This window comes from Anolis carolinensis, unplaced genomic scaffold (genome assembly GCF_035594765.1).
Source record: "Anolis carolinensis isolate JA03-04 unplaced genomic scaffold, rAnoCar3.1.pri scaffold_13, whole genome shotgun sequence".
Lineage (NCBI taxonomy): Eukaryota > Metazoa > Chordata > Lepidosauria > Squamata > Dactyloidae > Anolis > Anolis carolinensis.
In genome coordinates this window covers 15,961,720-15,980,714 of record NW_026943824.1, presented here as the reverse complement: position 1 = coordinate 15,980,714, position 18,995 = coordinate 15,961,720, and the positions used below count along the sequence as shown (strand labels likewise).

Below are 18,995 nucleotides of genomic sequence, written 5' to 3'. Positions count from 1 at the left end.
TAGCTTCGTCTTCTGCCTGCCTTGAAATCCAAGACTTCCTAGTGACTTTGGACCTTGTTATTCACTCCTGCTTTCTTGTTGTTTCCCACTCAAGAACTTTCCAACGGTTTTGAGCATGTTTCGGTTTCTGGACTTTGGACAATAATATTGGACATATCTCTTCAACTCTTTGGACTAATTCATACCATTCCTTAAAGGACTATTGCTCACTCATCCTTTCCACTTATTCTTTCCTGAATTAATTATTGTTTTAATAAAGATATTATATGATTATTGGTCTCTGTTTGGTTTCCAGTGCTCACGCTGCCTTGGGGAGCAACAGAAGTGTTGTTTGTCGGTGCCACTTTCGCCGCGTCAGGGTGACGATTTCCCTAACAGTTTGTCAGTGAGTACCTTGAGTCTCAACCAATTCAACAGAGTTTGTGGCAGCCACAAAAACAAAGTTTCTGGACCAGAACGATGAAGTAAGGACAGCACAATTATACAGGAGATAACACTTCCAAAGCAGATTTTTTTTCCAAATTTTGTTGCATAGTGTTATCATCTCCAGATGACGGGACTGAGGCTGAAAGACAGTGGCTTGCCTAAAACTATTCCGAGAGGGAAAATATGAACTGGGGAAAAATATTTCCATCACTCTCATCGCTAGTACATTTTATTTAAATTTTATATATGTACAATTTTTCTTTTAAAACCGCACATGAAAAAAGCAGTGCCACTGAATGCAACATTATGTTGAAAACTGTCTAAGAATCATCATTCATTTCAGCACTGTAAACAGAGCGCAGTTGTGTGCACACCCCAAGTCTCTTCTTGGCCTCAAGCAATTGGATTACTCCACATTATCATTGACAAGGACAGGGAAGCTCTCACTCCCTTCGCAAAGCAAGGTGTAAACGGCACGGAACAACAAGGCTCGAGAACCTTCCTGATGGCATCCTGGCTCGAGAAGCGGGAGGAGTTCAGTTTCCATGGCCTGCATGGGGAAAAGAGACAACTTTCAAAATAAGGCAATGCCCGGCTATTTCTCCAAGCAGATCATCTCCAAGCGAAAGGGTGAAATTGCAATACAAAAACCCACTACTTTTGCAAGCTCTCTCTACCAAAACAAAACAATAATAATAATAATAAGCAACTGACCCAAATGAATATGCAAGTCACATATAATAATAATAATAATAATAATAATAACCAGCTGACTTACATGAATATGCAAGTCACATATAATAAATAATAATAATAATAATAATAAGCAGCTGAACCACCTGAATATGCAAGTCACATATAATAATAATAATAATAATAATAATAATAATAATAAACATCTCACCCACCTGAATATGCAAGAGTCACATATAATAATAATAATAATAATAAACATCTCACCCACCTGAATATGCAAGAGTCACATATAATAATAATAAGAAGAAGCAACTGACCCACCTGAATATGCAAGTCACATATAATATTAATAATAAGTAACTGACCCACCTAAATATGCAAGAGTCACATATAATAATAATAATAAGCAACTGACCCACCTAAATATGCAAGTCACATATAATAATAATAATAATAAGCAACTGACCCACCTAAATATGCAAGTCACATATAATAATAATAATAAGCAACTGACCCACCTAAATATGCAAGTCACATATAATAATAATAATAAGCAACTGACCCACCTAAATATGCAAGTCACATATAATAATAATAATAATAAGCAACTGACCCACCTAAATATGCAAGTCACATATAATAATAATAAGCAGCTGACCCACCTAAATATGCAAGAGTCACATATAATAATAATAATAATAATAATAATAATAATAATAATAATAATAATCAACTGACTCAAATGAATATGCAAGTCACATATAATAATAATAAAAATAATAATAAGCAGCTGACCCACCTGAATATGCAAGAGTCGCATATAATAATAATAATAAGCAACTGACCCAAATGAATATGCAAGTCACATATAATAATAATAATAATAATAATAATAAGCAGCTGATTCACCTGAATATGCAAGAGTCACATATAATAATAATAATAATAATAATAATAATAATAATAAGCAGCTGATTCACCTGAATATGCAAGAGTCACATATAATAATAATAGTAAGCAACTGACCCACCTGAATAGGTGAGTCACATATAATAATAATAAGCAGCTGACTCACATGAGTATGCAAGAATTACATACAACAATAATAATAATAATAATAATAATAATAATAATAATAATAATAATAATAATAATAATTTATTTGTATTCCACCCTATCTCCCCAAGGGGACTCAAGGCAGATATATATACATATAATAACAACAATAATGATGATGATAATAATATTGGAAACATATGAGTGACCTTGCGGAGCCTCCGGTGGTGTGGCGGATTTAACTGCTGAGCTGCTGAACTTGCTGCCAAATAGTCACTGTTGAATGTTTTTAGGTTGGAGAGCGACTAATTAAGAAATAAAGTGAAGTGAAGAAGTGAAAGGTCGGTGGTTCGAATCTGGGAAGCGGGGTGAGCTCCTACTGTTAGCCCCAGCTTCTGCCAACCTAGCAGTTCGAAAACATGCAAATGTGAGTAGTTCAATAGGTACTACTTCAGTGGGAAGATAATGGCTCTCCATGCAGTAATGCCGGTGGCCACATGACCTTGGAGGTGTCTACTGTCAGGGGAATGTCAGGGAAAAACTTTTACCTTTACTATGAGGGAGCTCTTAGAGACAACTGGCTCTTGCTCAGGATGTAGAAAGACACTAAGACCGAACGTATCTTGAATGCCATTGAGCGCCTGCTGCCGCTCTGAGGTTACCTTCTGTATTTCCAGTCGCTGGTGGAGCATTGCCACTTTCAGCTTCAAAGCCTCCATGTCCATCAGCTCCTTCGGGCTGGAGTAGAAAAGCAGAGGTGGCGGCCCAATCGCTTCTACGTCCCAACACCTTTCTGTTCCAAGGAGAGCAATTCTCTGAGCGGAACCCCCCTTGTCACCGGCGAAATCAGCTGGAAGCAACTCTGCATGGGACTCCACAGCTGTCACGGGAAGGAAAGAAGAGCAACATTGAGCAAATCAGAAGGATATGGTTAGGTTTAAGAAGGGAGGGAGGCATGCCAAAGATACAATGCCTGGCTTGACAGCAGTACATGTGAAAAAGATCTTGAGAGTCCTTGTGAACAAGTCAAACATGAGCCTACAAGGTGATGTGGCGGCAAAAAAAAAAAAGCCAATGGGATTTTGACCTGCATAAATAGAAATCTAGTGTCTAGATCCAGGGAAGTCATGCTACCCCTCTATTCTGCCTTGGTCAGACCACACCTGGAATCACTCTCTGTTCAGTTCTGGGCACTGCAAGTGAAGGGAGATGTTGACTCTATTTATTTATTTATTTACAGTATTTATATTCTGCCCTTCTCACCCTGAAGGGGATTCAGGGCGGATCACATTATATACATTTAGGGCAAACATTCAATGCCCAAATACACATAGAACCGAGACAGATGCAGAGGCAATTTAACCTTCTCCTGGGGGGATGTTCGATTCTGGCCACTGAAAATCCATCCTGCTTTTGTAACTTTTTACAACTATCAGGGGCAGATTGAGTAACAAATGATGTATTTAATAAAACTGACCCATCTTTTGATTCAGGTCATGGGGCCTATATTTTCGATAGGCTTCCAACAATCTTTCTAAGTAGGCGCCTGGGCTTGCTTCTTTCTTTCGTATGACTTCCTGTATCTTATTTCTTTCTTTATTTATTTACAGTATTTATATTCCGCCCTTCTCACCCTGAAGGGGATTCAGGGCGGATCACATTATATACATTTAGGGCAAACATTCAATGCCCATATACACATAGAACCGAGACAGAGACAGACGCAGAGGCAATTTAACCTTCTCCTGAGGGGATGTTCGATTCTGGCCACAGGGGGGAGCAGCTGCTTCATCATCCACTGTGACAGCACTTCCTCATTCCAACATCATAAATTAGTTACATTTGCCTCCCCACTTTATAAGTGGTACCTTATTTCCTACTTGATAGATGCAATTATCTTTCGGTCAACAACGAGCAGGGGCTATTTTTTTATTTTTTAATTGACGGGTGCTCACCCCACCAGGCTGGCCTCGAATTCATGACCTCATGATCAGAGTGATTTATTGCAGCAGGCTGCTCACCAGCCTGCGCCACAGCCCGGCCCCTAAGCTGGAATGTGTCCAGAGAAGGGTGACCAAAAGGATCAAGGGTTTGGAGAACAAGCCCTATGAGGAGCGGCTGAAAGAGCTGGGCATGTTTAGCCTGCAGAAGAAAAGGCTAAGAGGAGACATGATGAGGGCCATGGATCAAGGTGTGAGGGGAAATCATAGGGAGGAGGTGCCTTGGAGACTAGGACACGGAACAATGGCTTCAAACTACAAAGCAGATTCCACTTGAACATTAGGAAGAATTTCCACACTGTGAGAGCTGTTCGGCAGTGGAACTCTCTGCACCAGTGTGATGGAGGCTCCTTCTATGGTGGCTTTTAAGCAGAGGCTGGATGGCCATCTGTCGGGGGTGCTTTGAATGTGATTTCCTGCTTCTTAGCAGAATGGGGTTGGACTGGATGGCCCACAAGGTCTCTTCCAACTCTAGGATTCTATGATTCTATGCTTTCGTGAGAATTTGTTGACTGGCCGGTGCAAGTAGAAGCTATCTTGGTTTTATTGTTCTTTTGATCTTGTTTAATGTAGTGTATATTTTCTTTTATTGTGTTGTTTAATGTGCTATGATTTGTTGTTCTATTATATTTTGTTATATTGTATTATTCTGGGCATGGCCCCATGTAAGCCACCCCGAGTCCCCGTTGGGGAGATGGTGGCGGGGTAAAAATAAAGATGATGATGATGATGATGATTATTATTATTATTATTATCTTCAAACTGGAGAGCCAACTTGGGCCCTCCAGGAGTTTTGGACTTCAACTCCTACCATTCCTAACAGCCTCAGGCCCTTTATTTATTTTATTTATTTATTTCTCACATTTATATCCCGCCCTTCTCATCCGAAGGGACTCAGGGTGGCTTACAACAGTGGCAACAATTAGATGCCCATACAAACCAATATAAAACAGCACATAAAACAGTTAAACTATTAAAATACATTATGAATTTTCCTGAGGAGGAAGAGGATGGGATCTGAGGCTGTTGGGAATGATGGGAGTTGAAGTCCAAAACCCCTGGAGGGAGGGCCAAAGTTGGTCCAGGCCTGGGATAAAGCAGACTGACTACAAAATGGAGTCCTGAGTCTGATCATGCTCAGCATGTTTGCATCACACCTCAGTGGAAGTTGGATGCATGTTGCTTAAGTGGCTGAAGGGGAAAAGCAAAGGGTCTGAGGCTGTTAGGAATGGTGGGAGTTGAAGTCCAAAACCCCTGGAGGGAGGGCCAAAGTTGGCCCAGGCCTGGGATAAAGCAGACTGACTACAAAATGGAGTCCTGAGTCTGATCATGCTCAGCATGTTTGCATCACACCTCAGTGGAAGTTGGATGCATGTTGCTTAAGTGGCTGAAGGGGAAAAGCAAAGGGTCTGAGGCTGTTAGGAATGGTGGGAGTTGAAGTCCAAAACCCCTGGAGGGAGGGCCAAAGTTGGCCCAGGCCTGGGATAAAGCAGACTGACTACAAAATGGAGTCCTGAGTCTGATCATGCTCAGCATGTTTGCATCACACCTCAGTGGAGGTTGGATGCATGTTGCTTAAGTGGCTGAGGGGGAAAAGCAAAGGGTCTGAGGCTGTTAGGAATGGTGGGAGTTGAAGTCCAAAACCCCTGGAGGGAGGGCCAAAGTTGGCCCAGGCCTGGGATAAAGCAGACTGACTACAAAATGGAGTCCTGAGTCTGATCATGCTCAGCATGTTTGCATCACACCTCAGTGGATGTTGGATGCATGTTGCTTAAGTGGCTGAGGGGGAAAAGCAAAGGGTCTGAGGCTGTTAGGAATGGTGGGAGTTGAAGTCCAAAACCCCTGGAGGGAGGGCCAAAGTTGGCCCAGGCCTGGGATAAAGCAGACTGACTACAAAATGGAGTTCTGAGTCTGATCATGCTCAGCATGTTTGCATCACACCTCAGTGGAGGTTGGATGCATGTCACTTAAGCAGCTGAGGAGGAAAATAAAAGGGCCTGAGGCTGCTAGGAATGGTGGGAGTTGGAATCCAAAACCCTTGGAGGGAGGGCCAAAGTTGGCCCAGGCCTGGGATAGCCCCTTCTCAGATCTACGCTATGATCTCCATTAAGCAAGGATGGGAGACTTGCTATGCCCACGAACCACGAGTGTTAACAAAACCATCTAGTCGTACTCTTCACTCACCTTCTTTCAACGGCTGCACTTTTTCCAGCTGCTCTTGAACGACTACTTGCAGACCCTCCAGAGTGAGTAGGCTTTCGTGCTCTCTCTCCCACGTTGGGTTTTCTCCAAGAGACGCTAAACGAAAATAAATGAATAAATAAATAAATGTTTTGAGTCTGGGTGATTCATGAAATAAAAGGCTAGAGACACCGGGGGCATTCTACATCAACACCTCCCCAATACATATCCTACCTGGAGTCTCGGTTTCCATGCAGTGTCTCATAAGGGTGCAGACGCCCTTCAAATGCAGCAGCTCCCGTCTCACTTCAACTGGGCTAAATGTGGGCGAAGGGGAGCAGAACTGACCACAAGTCTAAGGAAAACAAAGCACTGAGATGCAAGCTCCTTCCCTGCAGAGTTGATAGTTTTTAACTGTTAATTTTTTTTAGTGCTGTGTGTGTTTGATTCTATTTCAATGTTTGTATTTTTGTAAAGCTCTAAGCTGTTGAACTTGCTGATCAAAAGTTCGACAGTTCGAATCTGGGGAGTGGGGTGAGCACCCACTCTTAGCCCCAGTTTCTGCCAACCTAGCAGTCGTGTCCAGCTCTGGGGGTTGGTGCTTGCGAAGATCTAATAACGGCCGCCACCAATTAGTAAAGATGCAACCACCAAAGACTCAGAGAAGAGACCTTTTACTTTTTCTTTCTTCTTCTTATTCACTTTAGATGGTAGCGTATGGTTCATAATATATGTGACAGAGGCTTAGATAACAAGTTTATTCAGGCACAGAGCTTAGTGGTTGCAATGTTGTTTCTCACTAGGAGGTATTTTTATTAACAGTTACAATACTAGAATGAGATGAGTCAAACTCCCTAAAGTGTCACTTCTTTTACTTAAAGTAGTTAGAACTTCTTTCTCTGCTACTTTTAAACTGCAGTCACCCCTGTGATATACGATCACAGATTCTCTGTTCCTTACCAGGACACAGACTACATTAAATAAGTCACCAAAATTATTTTAAACTGACTCAAAATGAACAATTGAGTCTCTTTGATCCCCTCAACCTAGGATCAATCTTCCCTGTGCCTCATCAGAGCACAGACTGAATCCCTTTTTTAAAACTCTGCACTTCTTCAACAAAACGGCAGTTGGCTCCGCCTGCTTTTCCATGGCAACCAGCCTCTGAGTGCTGAGATGCAATAACTGTAATACTTACCCTTTTAAAACACAAACACACAATTAAACTTAACATCTGTAAACCAAAAATTTGTACTTCATTGCAGGTGCTCATCTCCATTTCTAAGTCAAAGAGCCAGCGTTGTCCATAGACACCTCCAAGGTCATGTGGCCAATGGCATGACTGCATGGAGTGCAGTTACCTTCCCGCCAGAGTAGTACCTATTGATCTACTCACATTTGCATGTTTTTGAACTGCTAGGTTGGCAGAAGCTGGGGCTAACAGCAGGAGCTCACCCCGCTCCCCGGATTTGAACCTATGATCTTTTGGTCCGCAAGTTCAGCAGCTCAGTGCTTTAACACGCTGCGCCACCGGGGGCTCAGGTTGCTCAGTCTTAAACGCTCATCATGTCATCTTTACAGCTGCATTAAAAAGAAAACACCCCTAAAGTGAAAATAACAAAAGGATACCGTTGTTTCCATCTTTTCCATAAAGCGATTCCTTGCAGTCAACACCTCCGGGCTGGTTTGGTAAACCTGGCACTTCTCCAAGAGCCTGGGTATTTGCAGCACAAAGTAGAGAAAAATGTGGGAAGATAAGTGGTGGTTGGGATAATACAACTAGCTGTGCCCGGCCACGTGTTGCCATGGCATCGTCCTACATGGGTTTTTGTTTGTGGAGGCAAGCATGTATGTTGTAATTAGTCACTGTGATTAGCATTGAATGGGCTTGCAACTTCAAAGCCTGGTTGTTTCCTCTCTGGGGGAATCCTCTGTTGGGAGGTGTTAGCTGGCTCTGGTTATCTCCTGTCTGGAATACCATTATTTTCAGAGTGTTTATTTACTGTCCAGATTGTAGAGTTATTTTTAATGCTGACTGCCAGATTTTGTTCATTTTGATGGTTCCCGGGAACCTAATAATAATAATAATAATAATAATAATAATAATAATAATAATAATAATAATAATAATGACTCGTTATTGACGCGCAGTGGCAATTGAAGCCCCGCGCACCTGGCTAATGTCACCAAGTTTCTCAGGGGGCTCTGCACATGTGTGGTTAGTAATTTTTTAGTTTTGGGGTTTTTTCTGTAATTTGGACCTAATTTTATAGGGTTTTTTGATGGAAAGACATAGATTGGATGACTATGTTTTTTGTGGCCAAATTTGGTTTCATTTGGTCCAGTGGTTTTGTTGTTTACTCCATGGGAATTATGCACATTACATTTATATACAGTAGAGTCTCACTTATCCAACATAAACGGGCCGGCAGAATGTTGGATAAGCGAATATGTTGGATAATAAGGAGGGATTAAGGAAAAGCCTATTAAACATCAAGTTAGATTATGATTTTACAAATGAAGCACCAAAACATCATGTTATACAACAAATTAGACAGAAAAAGTAGTTCAATACGCAGTAATGTTATGTTGTAATTACTGTATTTACGAATTAAGCACCAAAATATCATGATATATTGAAAACATTGACTACAAAAATGTGTTGGATAATCCAGAACGTTGGATAAGTGAATGTTGGATAAGTGAGACTCTACTGTATATATATACTAGCTGTGCCCGGCCACGCGTTGCTGTGGCGAAGTCTGGTGGTATGGGAAATAAAGTATTGAGGAATTGGTGGTAGGTAAGGTAAAGGGTAAAGGTTTTACCTTACATTAAGTCCATTATAAATAAGTTATATAGCTGTGTGGAAGGGCCTTGAGTCTACACTGCCATATAACCCAATTAAAATTAGATAATCTGTATTTTATAGGCCGTTTGGAAGAGGCCTAAGTGAGGCCTAACTGCCTGTCCCCTGGGCTGAGTGGGTTGCTAGGAGACCAAGTGGGCAGAGCTTAGCCTTCTAACTGGCAGCAATTGGATAAAAACAATAATTCTTCTCCCTCTAATTAGGACTTTATTTTTCTTTTCTTTTTGTTGTATGAACGTAGAGGCATGGATGAGGGTTTGTGCTGCCAAGTTTAGTGTTTCTGGGATGTGTAGTTTTGTTGTTTTGTCCTAGGCCTAAATTTCATTAGCCTTTTATATATAGAGATATAGATTGAAAAACCACAAAACAGCGAATCCCCGAAAAGTGAACCACGAAGTAGTGAGGGAACATTCCCCTAAAGGCAAGATCAAGGCTTCGTACCTTGGAAAGCTTTAGAAATGAAATGCCAGCACACCCCAGTTTTGTAATGACTTTTGAACCATTTTCTTATGGATCGTACATCCCTAGTACATGGTTCTTTATGCATTTCAGTTCTTGGACAGATGCCGTCTGCCGGAAGGCATCCAGCTGGAGCAGCCACATCAAAGCAGCTCTTCTCCTCTCACTACATCTCTGTGTTTAGACTCTAAAGCAGATGGCACCCGTCTGTGTTGTGTGTGCCTTCATGATATGAGCCTCAGGCAAACCTGCCATTGGTTTTCATGCCAAGGTTTATTCAAACAGGGGTTTTCACTGTCTTCCACTATGGCTGAGAAAACGCTGCTTTCCCAAGATCACCCAATGAGTTTCCATAGCTCTGTGGGAATTCAAACTCTGACCTCCAGAATTGTGATCCAGTACTCAAAGCACTACACCAGGGGTCACCAAACTAAGACCCGTAGGCCGGATGTGGCCCTCCAAGATCATAGACCTGGCCTCCATCCTAAACTTTAGACTTAGGGTTGACCTAAGTCTACTTGGTGTTTGAAGGTCTCTTTGCTTAGCTACGGCCTGATGAGACCATCTAGATGGCTTTTGGAGGTAACTTTCCTTACCTATGGTTTTATGAAACCATCCAGGTGGCTTTTGAGGGTCTTATCTATGGTCTTCTGTTGGCCTTATGAGATCATCTAGATGGCCTTTGAGGGTCCCTTTCCTTACCAATGTTCTTATGAGACCATCTAGATGGTCTTTGAGGGTCCCTTTCCTTATCTATGGTCTTCTGATGGCCTTATGAGATCATCTAGATGGCCTTTGAGGGTTCTTTTCCTTATCTATGGTCTTCTGATGACCTTATGAGATCATCTAGATAGTCTTTGAGGGTCCCTTTTCTTACCTATAGTCTTCTGATGACCTTATGAGATCATCTAGATGGCCTTTGAAGGTCCTTTCCTTATCTATGGTCTTCTGATGGCCTTATGAGATCATCTAGATGACCTTTGAGGGTCCTTTCCTTATGAGATCATCTAGATGGCCTTTGAGGGTCCCTTTCCTTACCGATGTTCTTATGAGACCATCTAGATGGTCTTTGGAGGTCTCTTTGCTTACCTATGGTCTTATGAGATCATCTAGATCAGGGGTCCCCAAACTAAAGCCCTCCAAGGTCATTTACCTGGCCTCTGTCCTAAACTTTAGACTTAGCATTGACCTAAGTCTGAAACGACTTGAAGGCACACAACAACAATCCAAATTTTGGACTATTTCATAATCCGGCCCCCCAGCAGTCTGAGGGACCGTGAATCGGCCCTCCACTTAAAATAGGGACCTCCCATCCCTATTCTACCCACTTTGAAGGCAGTTCCAGTTTTGGATGAGACAACCAATGTAAGGTTTATTCATTTACCTCATATACTTGGAAACGGCTTTCTTGTAGGGATGTGGCAATTCCAGCAAACACCTGCAAAAAATGGGTTTGCAACAGATTTTTTGTGACACAGGAGGCAAAACTTTTTGACCCACCATTGTACATGCCTCAAACCAATTGCTTCTCCTTGCAAGATTGAGAGTATTTCTGGGACCTGAAAAGGGAACTTGATAATATTATAATATTAAACTTGATAATACAATATTATACTAGTAATACAATATAACACTATTAATTATATATTATATGTAATATAACTAATAATATTATAGTATAATGATATAGTACAATATAGTAATTTAATGCTCATATTGTGCTATACTAATAATAAATTGTATGTACATTTGATTTGTAAGCCGCTCTGAGTCCCCTTCGGGGTGAGAAGAGTGGGATATACCGTATATACTCGAGTATAAGCCGACCCAAATGTAAGTCAAGGCACAAAAAACTGGGATAACTTATTGACTCGAGTATAAGCCGAGGATGGGAAATGAAGCAGCTACTGGTCAATTTCAAAATAAAAATAGATACCAATAAAATTACATTAACTGAGGCATCAATAGGTTAAATAATGTATATATATGGCTACAGATATACAGGTACATGAATCTATATGTATAGGATTTGCAAGGACCTGCAAACATATGAGGGGAAAATTCATATATAAATTAATGTAGATAGACACAGATATATAAGTATATAGGGATTGCAAATGCATGCAGGGGGTTAATGTCTATATATCTGTAGGAGAGATTAACGAATATTTCAGGGGAAATGCTTTTATAAGATTAATGGATATATATTTTTCTTCTTCCTGACTTGCAAGGACCTCTTTCCCTTTTCAAAACATTCCCTTGGTTAAGAGCGAGGGAGGCTTTGGAAAACACACTGATAAGGGAGGGTAAGAGAGAAATATATCATCTATTGCAAGCAATGGCTTCCAGGTTCTGTTGCCCGGCCTTGGCCTTGACCCCATTATAAACCGAGGGAGGCTTTTTCAGCTCAAAATAAAAAGGGCTGAAAAACTTGGCTTATCTTTGAGTATATATGGCAAATGTAGCAAATAAATAAATACGAGGGCTATCCACAAAGTAGGTTACGTTTTGGATTTTAAAAAGGATAAAGTATAGGAGGAATCATTTACCATATGCAGCTGAAAGACACATTCCAATACTACAATCTCACGTACTCCCCATTGAAATCTGGGCACGTTTCATATAGATAAATGAGTTTGAAAAGTACTGCTCCAGTAAATTCCCCGCTTGTGTCCTCAACTCTTCCCCCTTCTCCCTTCCTGCAGCGTAGCCACAACGCTGCGCTGCTAGCCACGTCCCCATTGTTGGAAACAGAGGAGAGAGGCGGCAAATTTACTGGGGCAGACCTTTTCAAACTCATTTATCTATATGAGACGTGCCTAGATTTCAATGGGGATTACGTGAGATTGTAGTATTGGCATGTGCCTTTCAGCTGCATATGGTAAATGATTTCTCCTATACTTTGTCCTTTTTAAAATCCAAAACGTAACCTACTTTGTGGATAGCCCTCATAGCTAGATAAACAAACTTGCTTACCCTTTCTCCCGAAGGGTTGAAGCCACCTGGGCCTGTGCGGCCGAAAGATCAGGCTCCGTTTTGGGCAGCGGGGACTCGGCACAGGGCGCCTGCTTTCCGCACTGTTCATGTCCCGGACAGGATACTGATGGCGGCAACGCGGCAGCTGCGAGGGAAACCGTCCCGGTTGCAGGCCGCTTCCTCCCCGGGGTCTTTGACGCTCTGGAGCTTGGCCTGGCGGATATTTTTGACGGAGGCCGCCTTTTCACGACTGGGTCGGTTCTGTAGGGAGCTTTCAGCATGTACGCCGTTGGCCGTTTGGGAGAGGCCGGCTTGCGGGTCACAGGTGCGGTTCTGCCAGTCCTGCCGGCGCTCTGTTTAGAAATATTTTCAAGTGTAGCCTTCTTGTCTACAGTTTTGGCACCTTCGCCTGGAGTCGGCTGGAACTTGGTCCGGACCCGTAATGCTTTTTCCAGGGCTTTGTTAAGGAGCTCCAATTCCTCAAGCTCCTTGGCTGAAGGCTCATTTTCGACACATGCTACAAATCAGTAAGGAGGAAATGCCATCGAATGATTTATTTTATTAGGAAATTTCTATATCGTCTTTCTCTGTTTACAACAACAGCTAAACATGGAATATACAGTGGGTTGCTGTGAGTTTTCTGGGCTGCATGGCCGTGCTCGAGAACAGTGGTTCCCAAACTTATTTGGCCTGCCGCCCTCTTTCCAGGAAAAATATGACTCAGTGCCCCCTGGAAAGGGGTGTGGCTTAGAGGGGTGGGCATGGCTCTTGCTCAAGTGGGCGGGGCTAGCCTCTCACCTAGTCCAAGATGCAGGGCTGGGAGCGGGAGGTGGGCGGGGCCACAAATGGGCCAGGACTGGGATGGGCGGAGTTACGAGCTCTGAGTCAGGGCTGAGCTTCTATCTCTGTCCTATGGCGCCTGCCAGGACACAGGGGGCGGGGCTAGAGGAGGGGGCGGGGCCTCTTCCCAAGTGCCTGGCTGAACCTCTATACCCTGCCCCTGTGTTTTAACAAGCGCCTCAGGGGAGCTATACAGAGGCTCAGCCCTGTCTCGGGCTCTTGGGAAGGTGCAGAGAGGCCCCGCCCCTAGACCCGCCCTTTAGTCCTAAAAGGCCTCTCAGGAGAGGTATAGATGCTCAGCCCTGTCTCACGCTCTTAGGAAGAGGCCCCGCCCCGCCTCTAGCTCCGCCCTTTAGTCCTAAAAGGCCTCTCAGGAGAGGTATAGAGGCTCAGCCCTGTCTCGGGCTCTTGGGAAGAAGCCACGCCCACTCCTCTAGCTCCGCCCCCTGTGTGACCTAACAGGCGCCTCAGGGGTTCAGCCTTGTCTCCAGCACTTGGGAAGAGGCCCCGCCCCTCCCCTGGCCCCGCCCCCAAATGCACCTGTGGCCATCACTGCCCCCCTGGATCGCTGCAGCGCCCACCAGGGGTCGGTAGTGCCCACTTTGGGAATCCCTGCTCTAGAAGCATTCTCTCGCTTAAGCGGAGGGAGAAAAGGAAGGGGCCTAAGGCTGTCAGGAATTGTGGGAGTCCAAGTCCAAAAAACTTGGAGGGAAGGCCGAAGCAAGGGCACACACAATCCTTTCATAGAATCATAGAATCATAGAATAGTAGAGTTGGAAGAGACCACATGGGCCATCCAGTCCAACCCCCTGCCAAGAAGCAGGAAATCGCATTCAAAGCACCCCCGACAGATGGTCATCCAGCCTCTGCTTAAAAGCCTCCAAAGAAGGAGCCTCCACCACAGTCTGGGGGAGAGAGTTCCACTGCCGAACAGCCCTTCTCACAGTGAGGAAGTTCTTCCTGATGTTCAGGTGGAATCTCCTTTCCTGTAGTTTGAAGCCATTGTTCCGTGTCCTAGTCTGCAGGGCAGCAGAAAACAAGCTTGCTCCCTCTTCCCTATGACTTCCCTTCACGTATTTGTACATGGCTATCATGTCTCCTCTCAGCCTTCTCTTCTGCAGGCTAAACATGCCCAGCTCTTTAAGCCGCTCCTCATAGGGCTTGTTCTCCAGACCCTTAATCATTTTAGTCGCCCTCCTCTGGACGCTTTCCAGCTTGTCAACATCTCCCTTCAACTGCGGTGCCCAGAATTGGACACAGTGTGATTCCAGGTGTGGTCTGACCAAGGCAGAATAGAGGGGAGCAGGACTTCCCTGGATCTAGACGCTATTCCCCTATTGATGCAGGCCAGAATCCCGTTGCCTTTTTTAGCTGCTGCATCACATTGTTGGCTCATGTTTAACTTGTTGTCCACAAGGACTCCAAGGTCTTTTTCGCACACAGTGCTGTCAAGCCAGGCATCGTCCCCCATTCTGTATCTTTGATTTCCATTTTTTCTGCCGAAATGAAGTATCTTGCATTTGTCCCTGTTGAACTTCATTTTGTGAGTTTCGGCCAATCATCTCTCTAGTCTGTCAAGATCGTTTTGAATTCTGCTCCTGTCTTCTGGAGTGTTGGCTCTCCCTCCCAGTTTGGTGTCGTCTGCAAACTTGATGATCGTGCCTTCTAACCCTTTGTCTAAGTCGTTAATAAAGATGTTGAACAGAACCGGGCCCAGGACGGAACCCTGCGGCACTCCACTTGTCACTTCTTTCCACTTCTTTCACTACTTATTTGTGCCAAGAAATGGGTGCACATCAGACTAATAGTTCCAGCTCTGAAGTGACTCAAACTCTGTGAATTCCTTGAATGCAAAAGGAAAGAGAATGCAAGTACGAGGACAGAGAAGTGTTATTTTACCTGTACCGTCATGGCGCTAAACAATTATATGATGATAATACAGTAGAGTCTCACTTATCCAAGCTAAATGGGCCAGCAGAACCTTGGATAAGCGAATATCTTGGATAATAAGGATTGTTTTGTTCAATCTGCAGAAGAGAAGGCTAGCATTCTATTATTCTATATTGTTATTATTTTTATTATTATTATTGTAACATTAATAGCATATATTACTGTAATATTAATCATATATCAATTCAATTACCAATAAGCCTTTATTGGCATATACAGCAGAGTCTCACTTATCCAAGCTAAAAGGGCCGGCAGAACCTTGGATAAGCGAATATCTTGGATAATAAGGACGGATTAAGGAAAAGCCTATTAAACATCAAATTAGGTTATGATTTTACAAATTAAGCACTTGGATAATCCAGAACCTTGGATAAGCCAAGGTTTATTCAAGAGCCTTTTCGACCTATGCTCCAATTCTGTGGCTCATTGCCTCCATATGTTAGAGCAATGTCGGAGTTGCGACCTTTTGTAAAAGCGCTCAAGACTTGGCTCTTTGGTTGCGCATTTAAGTAAATCAGAGCTAATTTGCCAAATAGTCACTGTTGAATGTTTTTATGCTGAATGTTTTTATATTGTGGAATGATATTTTAAATTGTAAGTCGCTTGGAGCACTCTGGTGGAGAGCGACTAATTAAGAAATAAAGTGAAGTGAAGATAAGTGAGTGTTGGATAAGTGAGACTCTACTGTAATAACAACAGGGAAGTCTAAGGAGTCGAAATGGAAAAGGAATTACTATTTTTTTTAAAATGTCTTACCTTCACGCTCATTTTTACTGCCTTCATGGGCCGCACTTTCAGAAACATCAGAGTTCCTGGCACAGAAAAGAGAAACAATGTGTGTTCTGCAAACAATATAATTTACAATAATAAAGAGTAATTAATATATTGTATATACACAGAATATTGATAACAATATTGTAATGTAATGCAATTTAATACTAATAATAATACAATATAATAATATTAATTATATATTATTGATTACATGTAATATTACTGGTAATATTACAGTATAGTGGTGTGGTGCAATATGCTGGTATGTAGTGCTAGTGTTGTGCTGTGCTACTGATATAATACTATATGTAAATATTATTTGTAAGAGACCCACGCACAGCTTTGCCTTCACCAAGCACACCACTTACCAGTCTTGAAGGAGAGCCTGGCACTGCTTTGTCCTCTGCTGCAGCCTCTGCTTTTGCTCAGTGCAGCCGTCCAAGGCCTGGGTGAGCAGGGAAACCAGCCTGAAAACGGAACCGCAAAAGCCTTTCCATCACAACACAGCTTATTTTATTTTGCTTTTAGTAAAGTAAAATTAGACTCAGGCTGACATATCTAGACCCCGCCCCCTGAGCCTTATTTATCTCTGTCCCGCCCCCTTGGTCCAGACCCCGCCCCTGAGCCTTATTTATCTCCCTGTCCCCGCCCCTTAGTCCAGACCCCGCCCTCTGAGCCTTATTTATCTCCCTGTCCCCGCCCCCTGGGTCCAGACCACGCCCCTTGAGCCTTATTTATCTCCCTGTCCCCGCCCCCTGGGTCCAGACCACGCCCCCTGAGCCTTATTTATCTCCCTGTCCCCGCCCCCTTGGTCCAGACCCCGCCCCCTGAGCCTTATTTATCTCCCTGTCCCCGCCCCTTAGTCCAGACCCCGCCCTCTGAGCCTTATTTATCTCCCTGTCCCCGCCCCCTGGGTCCAGACCACGCCCCTTGAGCCTTATTTATCTCCCTGTCCCCGCCCCCTGGGTCCAGACCACGCCCCCTGAGCCTTATTTATCTCCCTGTCCCCGCCCCCTGGGTCCAGACCACACCCCCTGAGCCTTATTTCTCTCCCTGTCCCCGCCCCTTAGTCCAGACCCCGCCCTCTGAGCCTTATTTATCTCCCTGTCCCCGCCCCCTGGGTCCAGACCACGCCCCTTGAGCCTTATTTATCTCCCTGTCCCCGCCCCCTGGGTCCAGACCACGCCCCCTGAGTCTTATTTATCTCCCTGTCCCCGCCCCCTGGATCCAGACCACGCCCCCTGAGCCTTATTTATCTCCCTGTCCCCGCCCCCTGGGTCCAGACCCCGCCCCCTGAGCCTTATTTACCTCAATGTTCCCGCCCCCTGGGTCCAGACCACGCCCCTTGAGCCTTATTTACCTCAGTGTCCCCGCCCCTTAGTCCAGACCCCGCCCCCTGAGCCTTATTTATCTCCCTGTCCCCGCCCCCTGGGTACAGACCACGCCCTTTGAGCCTTATTTATCTCCCTGTCCCCGCCCCCTGGGTCCAGACCCCGCCCCCTGAGCCTTATTTATCTCCCTGTCCCCGCCCCCTGGGTCCAGACCCCGCCCCCTGAGCCTTATTTATCTCCCTGTCCCCGCCCCCTGGGTCCAGACCACGCCCCCTGAGTCTTATTTATCTCCCTGTCCCCGCCCCCTGGGTCCAGACCACGCCCCCTGAGTCTTATTTATCTCCCTGTCCCCGCCCCCTGGGTACAGACCACGCCCTTTGAGCCTTATTTATCTCCATATTCCCATCCCTTGGGCCCTATTTCCATATCCCCGCCCCCATTTCCCATCCCCACCCCTCTGGGATATATTATTTCCCTATCCGAGCCCCGAGCCCTATTTATCTCCTTATCCCCGCCCCCTGAGCGCTATTTCCCTATCCCCGCCCCCTATTTCCCTATCCCCGCCCCCTACGCATAGGCCCCACCCACCTGTGAGCGCCGCCGGCGGGCAGCATCCAGGTTTCCTCGCCTCACCGCCAACCGACCCGCGCCTGAACCCGAATCCCGTCTCTCTCTACAAAATCTCGCGAGAACTGCCGCTAGAAGTACCCGCGACGCAGACCGCCCCTTCGCAAGAAGACAGCGCATGCGCAAGGCGGCCCCTTTCTCGAACGGCTTATTGTTTCGACGCCATCTTTGGCTGCCATAGCAACACAGAATGGAAGGCCGGGATTGATAGTTTCAGGGCGGAGCGCTCAGAACGGCTTATTGTTTCGACGCCATCTTTGGCTGCCATAGCAACACCGAATGGCATGCCGGGGAGAGAGAGAGCGAGAGAGATAAGGCCTTCCCTGAACTACAACACCCAGAATGCCACGGAATGTTGCCATGGCAATTAAAGCGGGAGAAAAGGGTGGAACCTCACTAGAAGTCAGGCAAGTCAAAAGAACACATAATAACAACTACAACAACAATAATAACAATGTATTGTTATAATACATAACAATAATATTAAAATAATACATGATATATTAGAATTATATAAATGTATATATAATACTGGTAATGTAATACAGTAGAGTCTCACTTATCCAACACTCGCTTATCCAACGTTCTGGATTATCCAACACATTTTTTGGAGTCAATGTTTTCAATACATCGTGATATTTTGCTGCTAAATTAGTAAATACAGTAATTATTACATAGCATTACAGCGTATTGAACTACCTTTTCTGTCAAATTTGTTGTATAACATGATGTTTTGGTCCTTAATTTGTAAAATCATAACCTAATTTGATGTGTAATAGGCTTTTCCTTAATCTCTCCTTATTATCCAAC

The 18,995-nt window shown here is 44.2% G+C and overlaps 1 protein-coding gene across 2 annotated transcripts; it reads right to left on the bottom strand.

The window, feature by feature from the left end:
- Window positions 1-637: 637 nt before the first annotated feature.
- On the bottom strand, window positions 638-18,450 carry tedc2 (tubulin epsilon and delta complex 2). Of its 2 annotated transcripts, none has more exons than XM_062964548.1 (10): window positions 18,147-18,450; window positions 16,596-16,694; window positions 16,210-16,265; window positions 12,664-13,180; window positions 11,072-11,125; window positions 7,989-8,073; window positions 6,594-6,714; window positions 6,363-6,476; window positions 2,841-3,058; window positions 638-976 (listed from the first exon to the last, which is right to left on the bottom strand). In XM_062964548.1, the coding sequence occupies exons 1-10, from the start codon at window positions 18,170-18,172 to the stop codon at window positions 833-835; spliced, it is 1,434 nt and encodes a 477-aa protein (XP_062820618.1). In that variant the 5' UTR covers window positions 18,173-18,450; the 3' UTR covers window positions 638-832. The 2 variants fall into 2 exon arrangements, with proteins under 2 accessions (XP_062820618.1, XP_062820619.1); XM_062964549.1 differs by having other exon boundaries at window positions 6,594-6,702; window positions 18,147-18,442.
- Window positions 18,451-18,995: the final 545 nt, after the last annotated feature.

Coding starts and splice junctions, on each gene's coding strand:
- tedc2 (XM_062964548.1), bottom strand. CDS start 18,172: ATGCTGCCCGCCGGCGGCGCTCACAG. Junction 16,266..16,595: donor CAGGCTCTCCTTCAAGACTG/GTAAGTGGTGTG, acceptor TTTCTGTGCCAG/GAACTCTGATGTTTCTGAAA. Junction 13,181..16,209: donor CAGTAAAAATGAGCGTGAAG/GTAAGACATTTT, acceptor ACTGATTTGTAG/CATGTGTCGAAAATGAGCCT.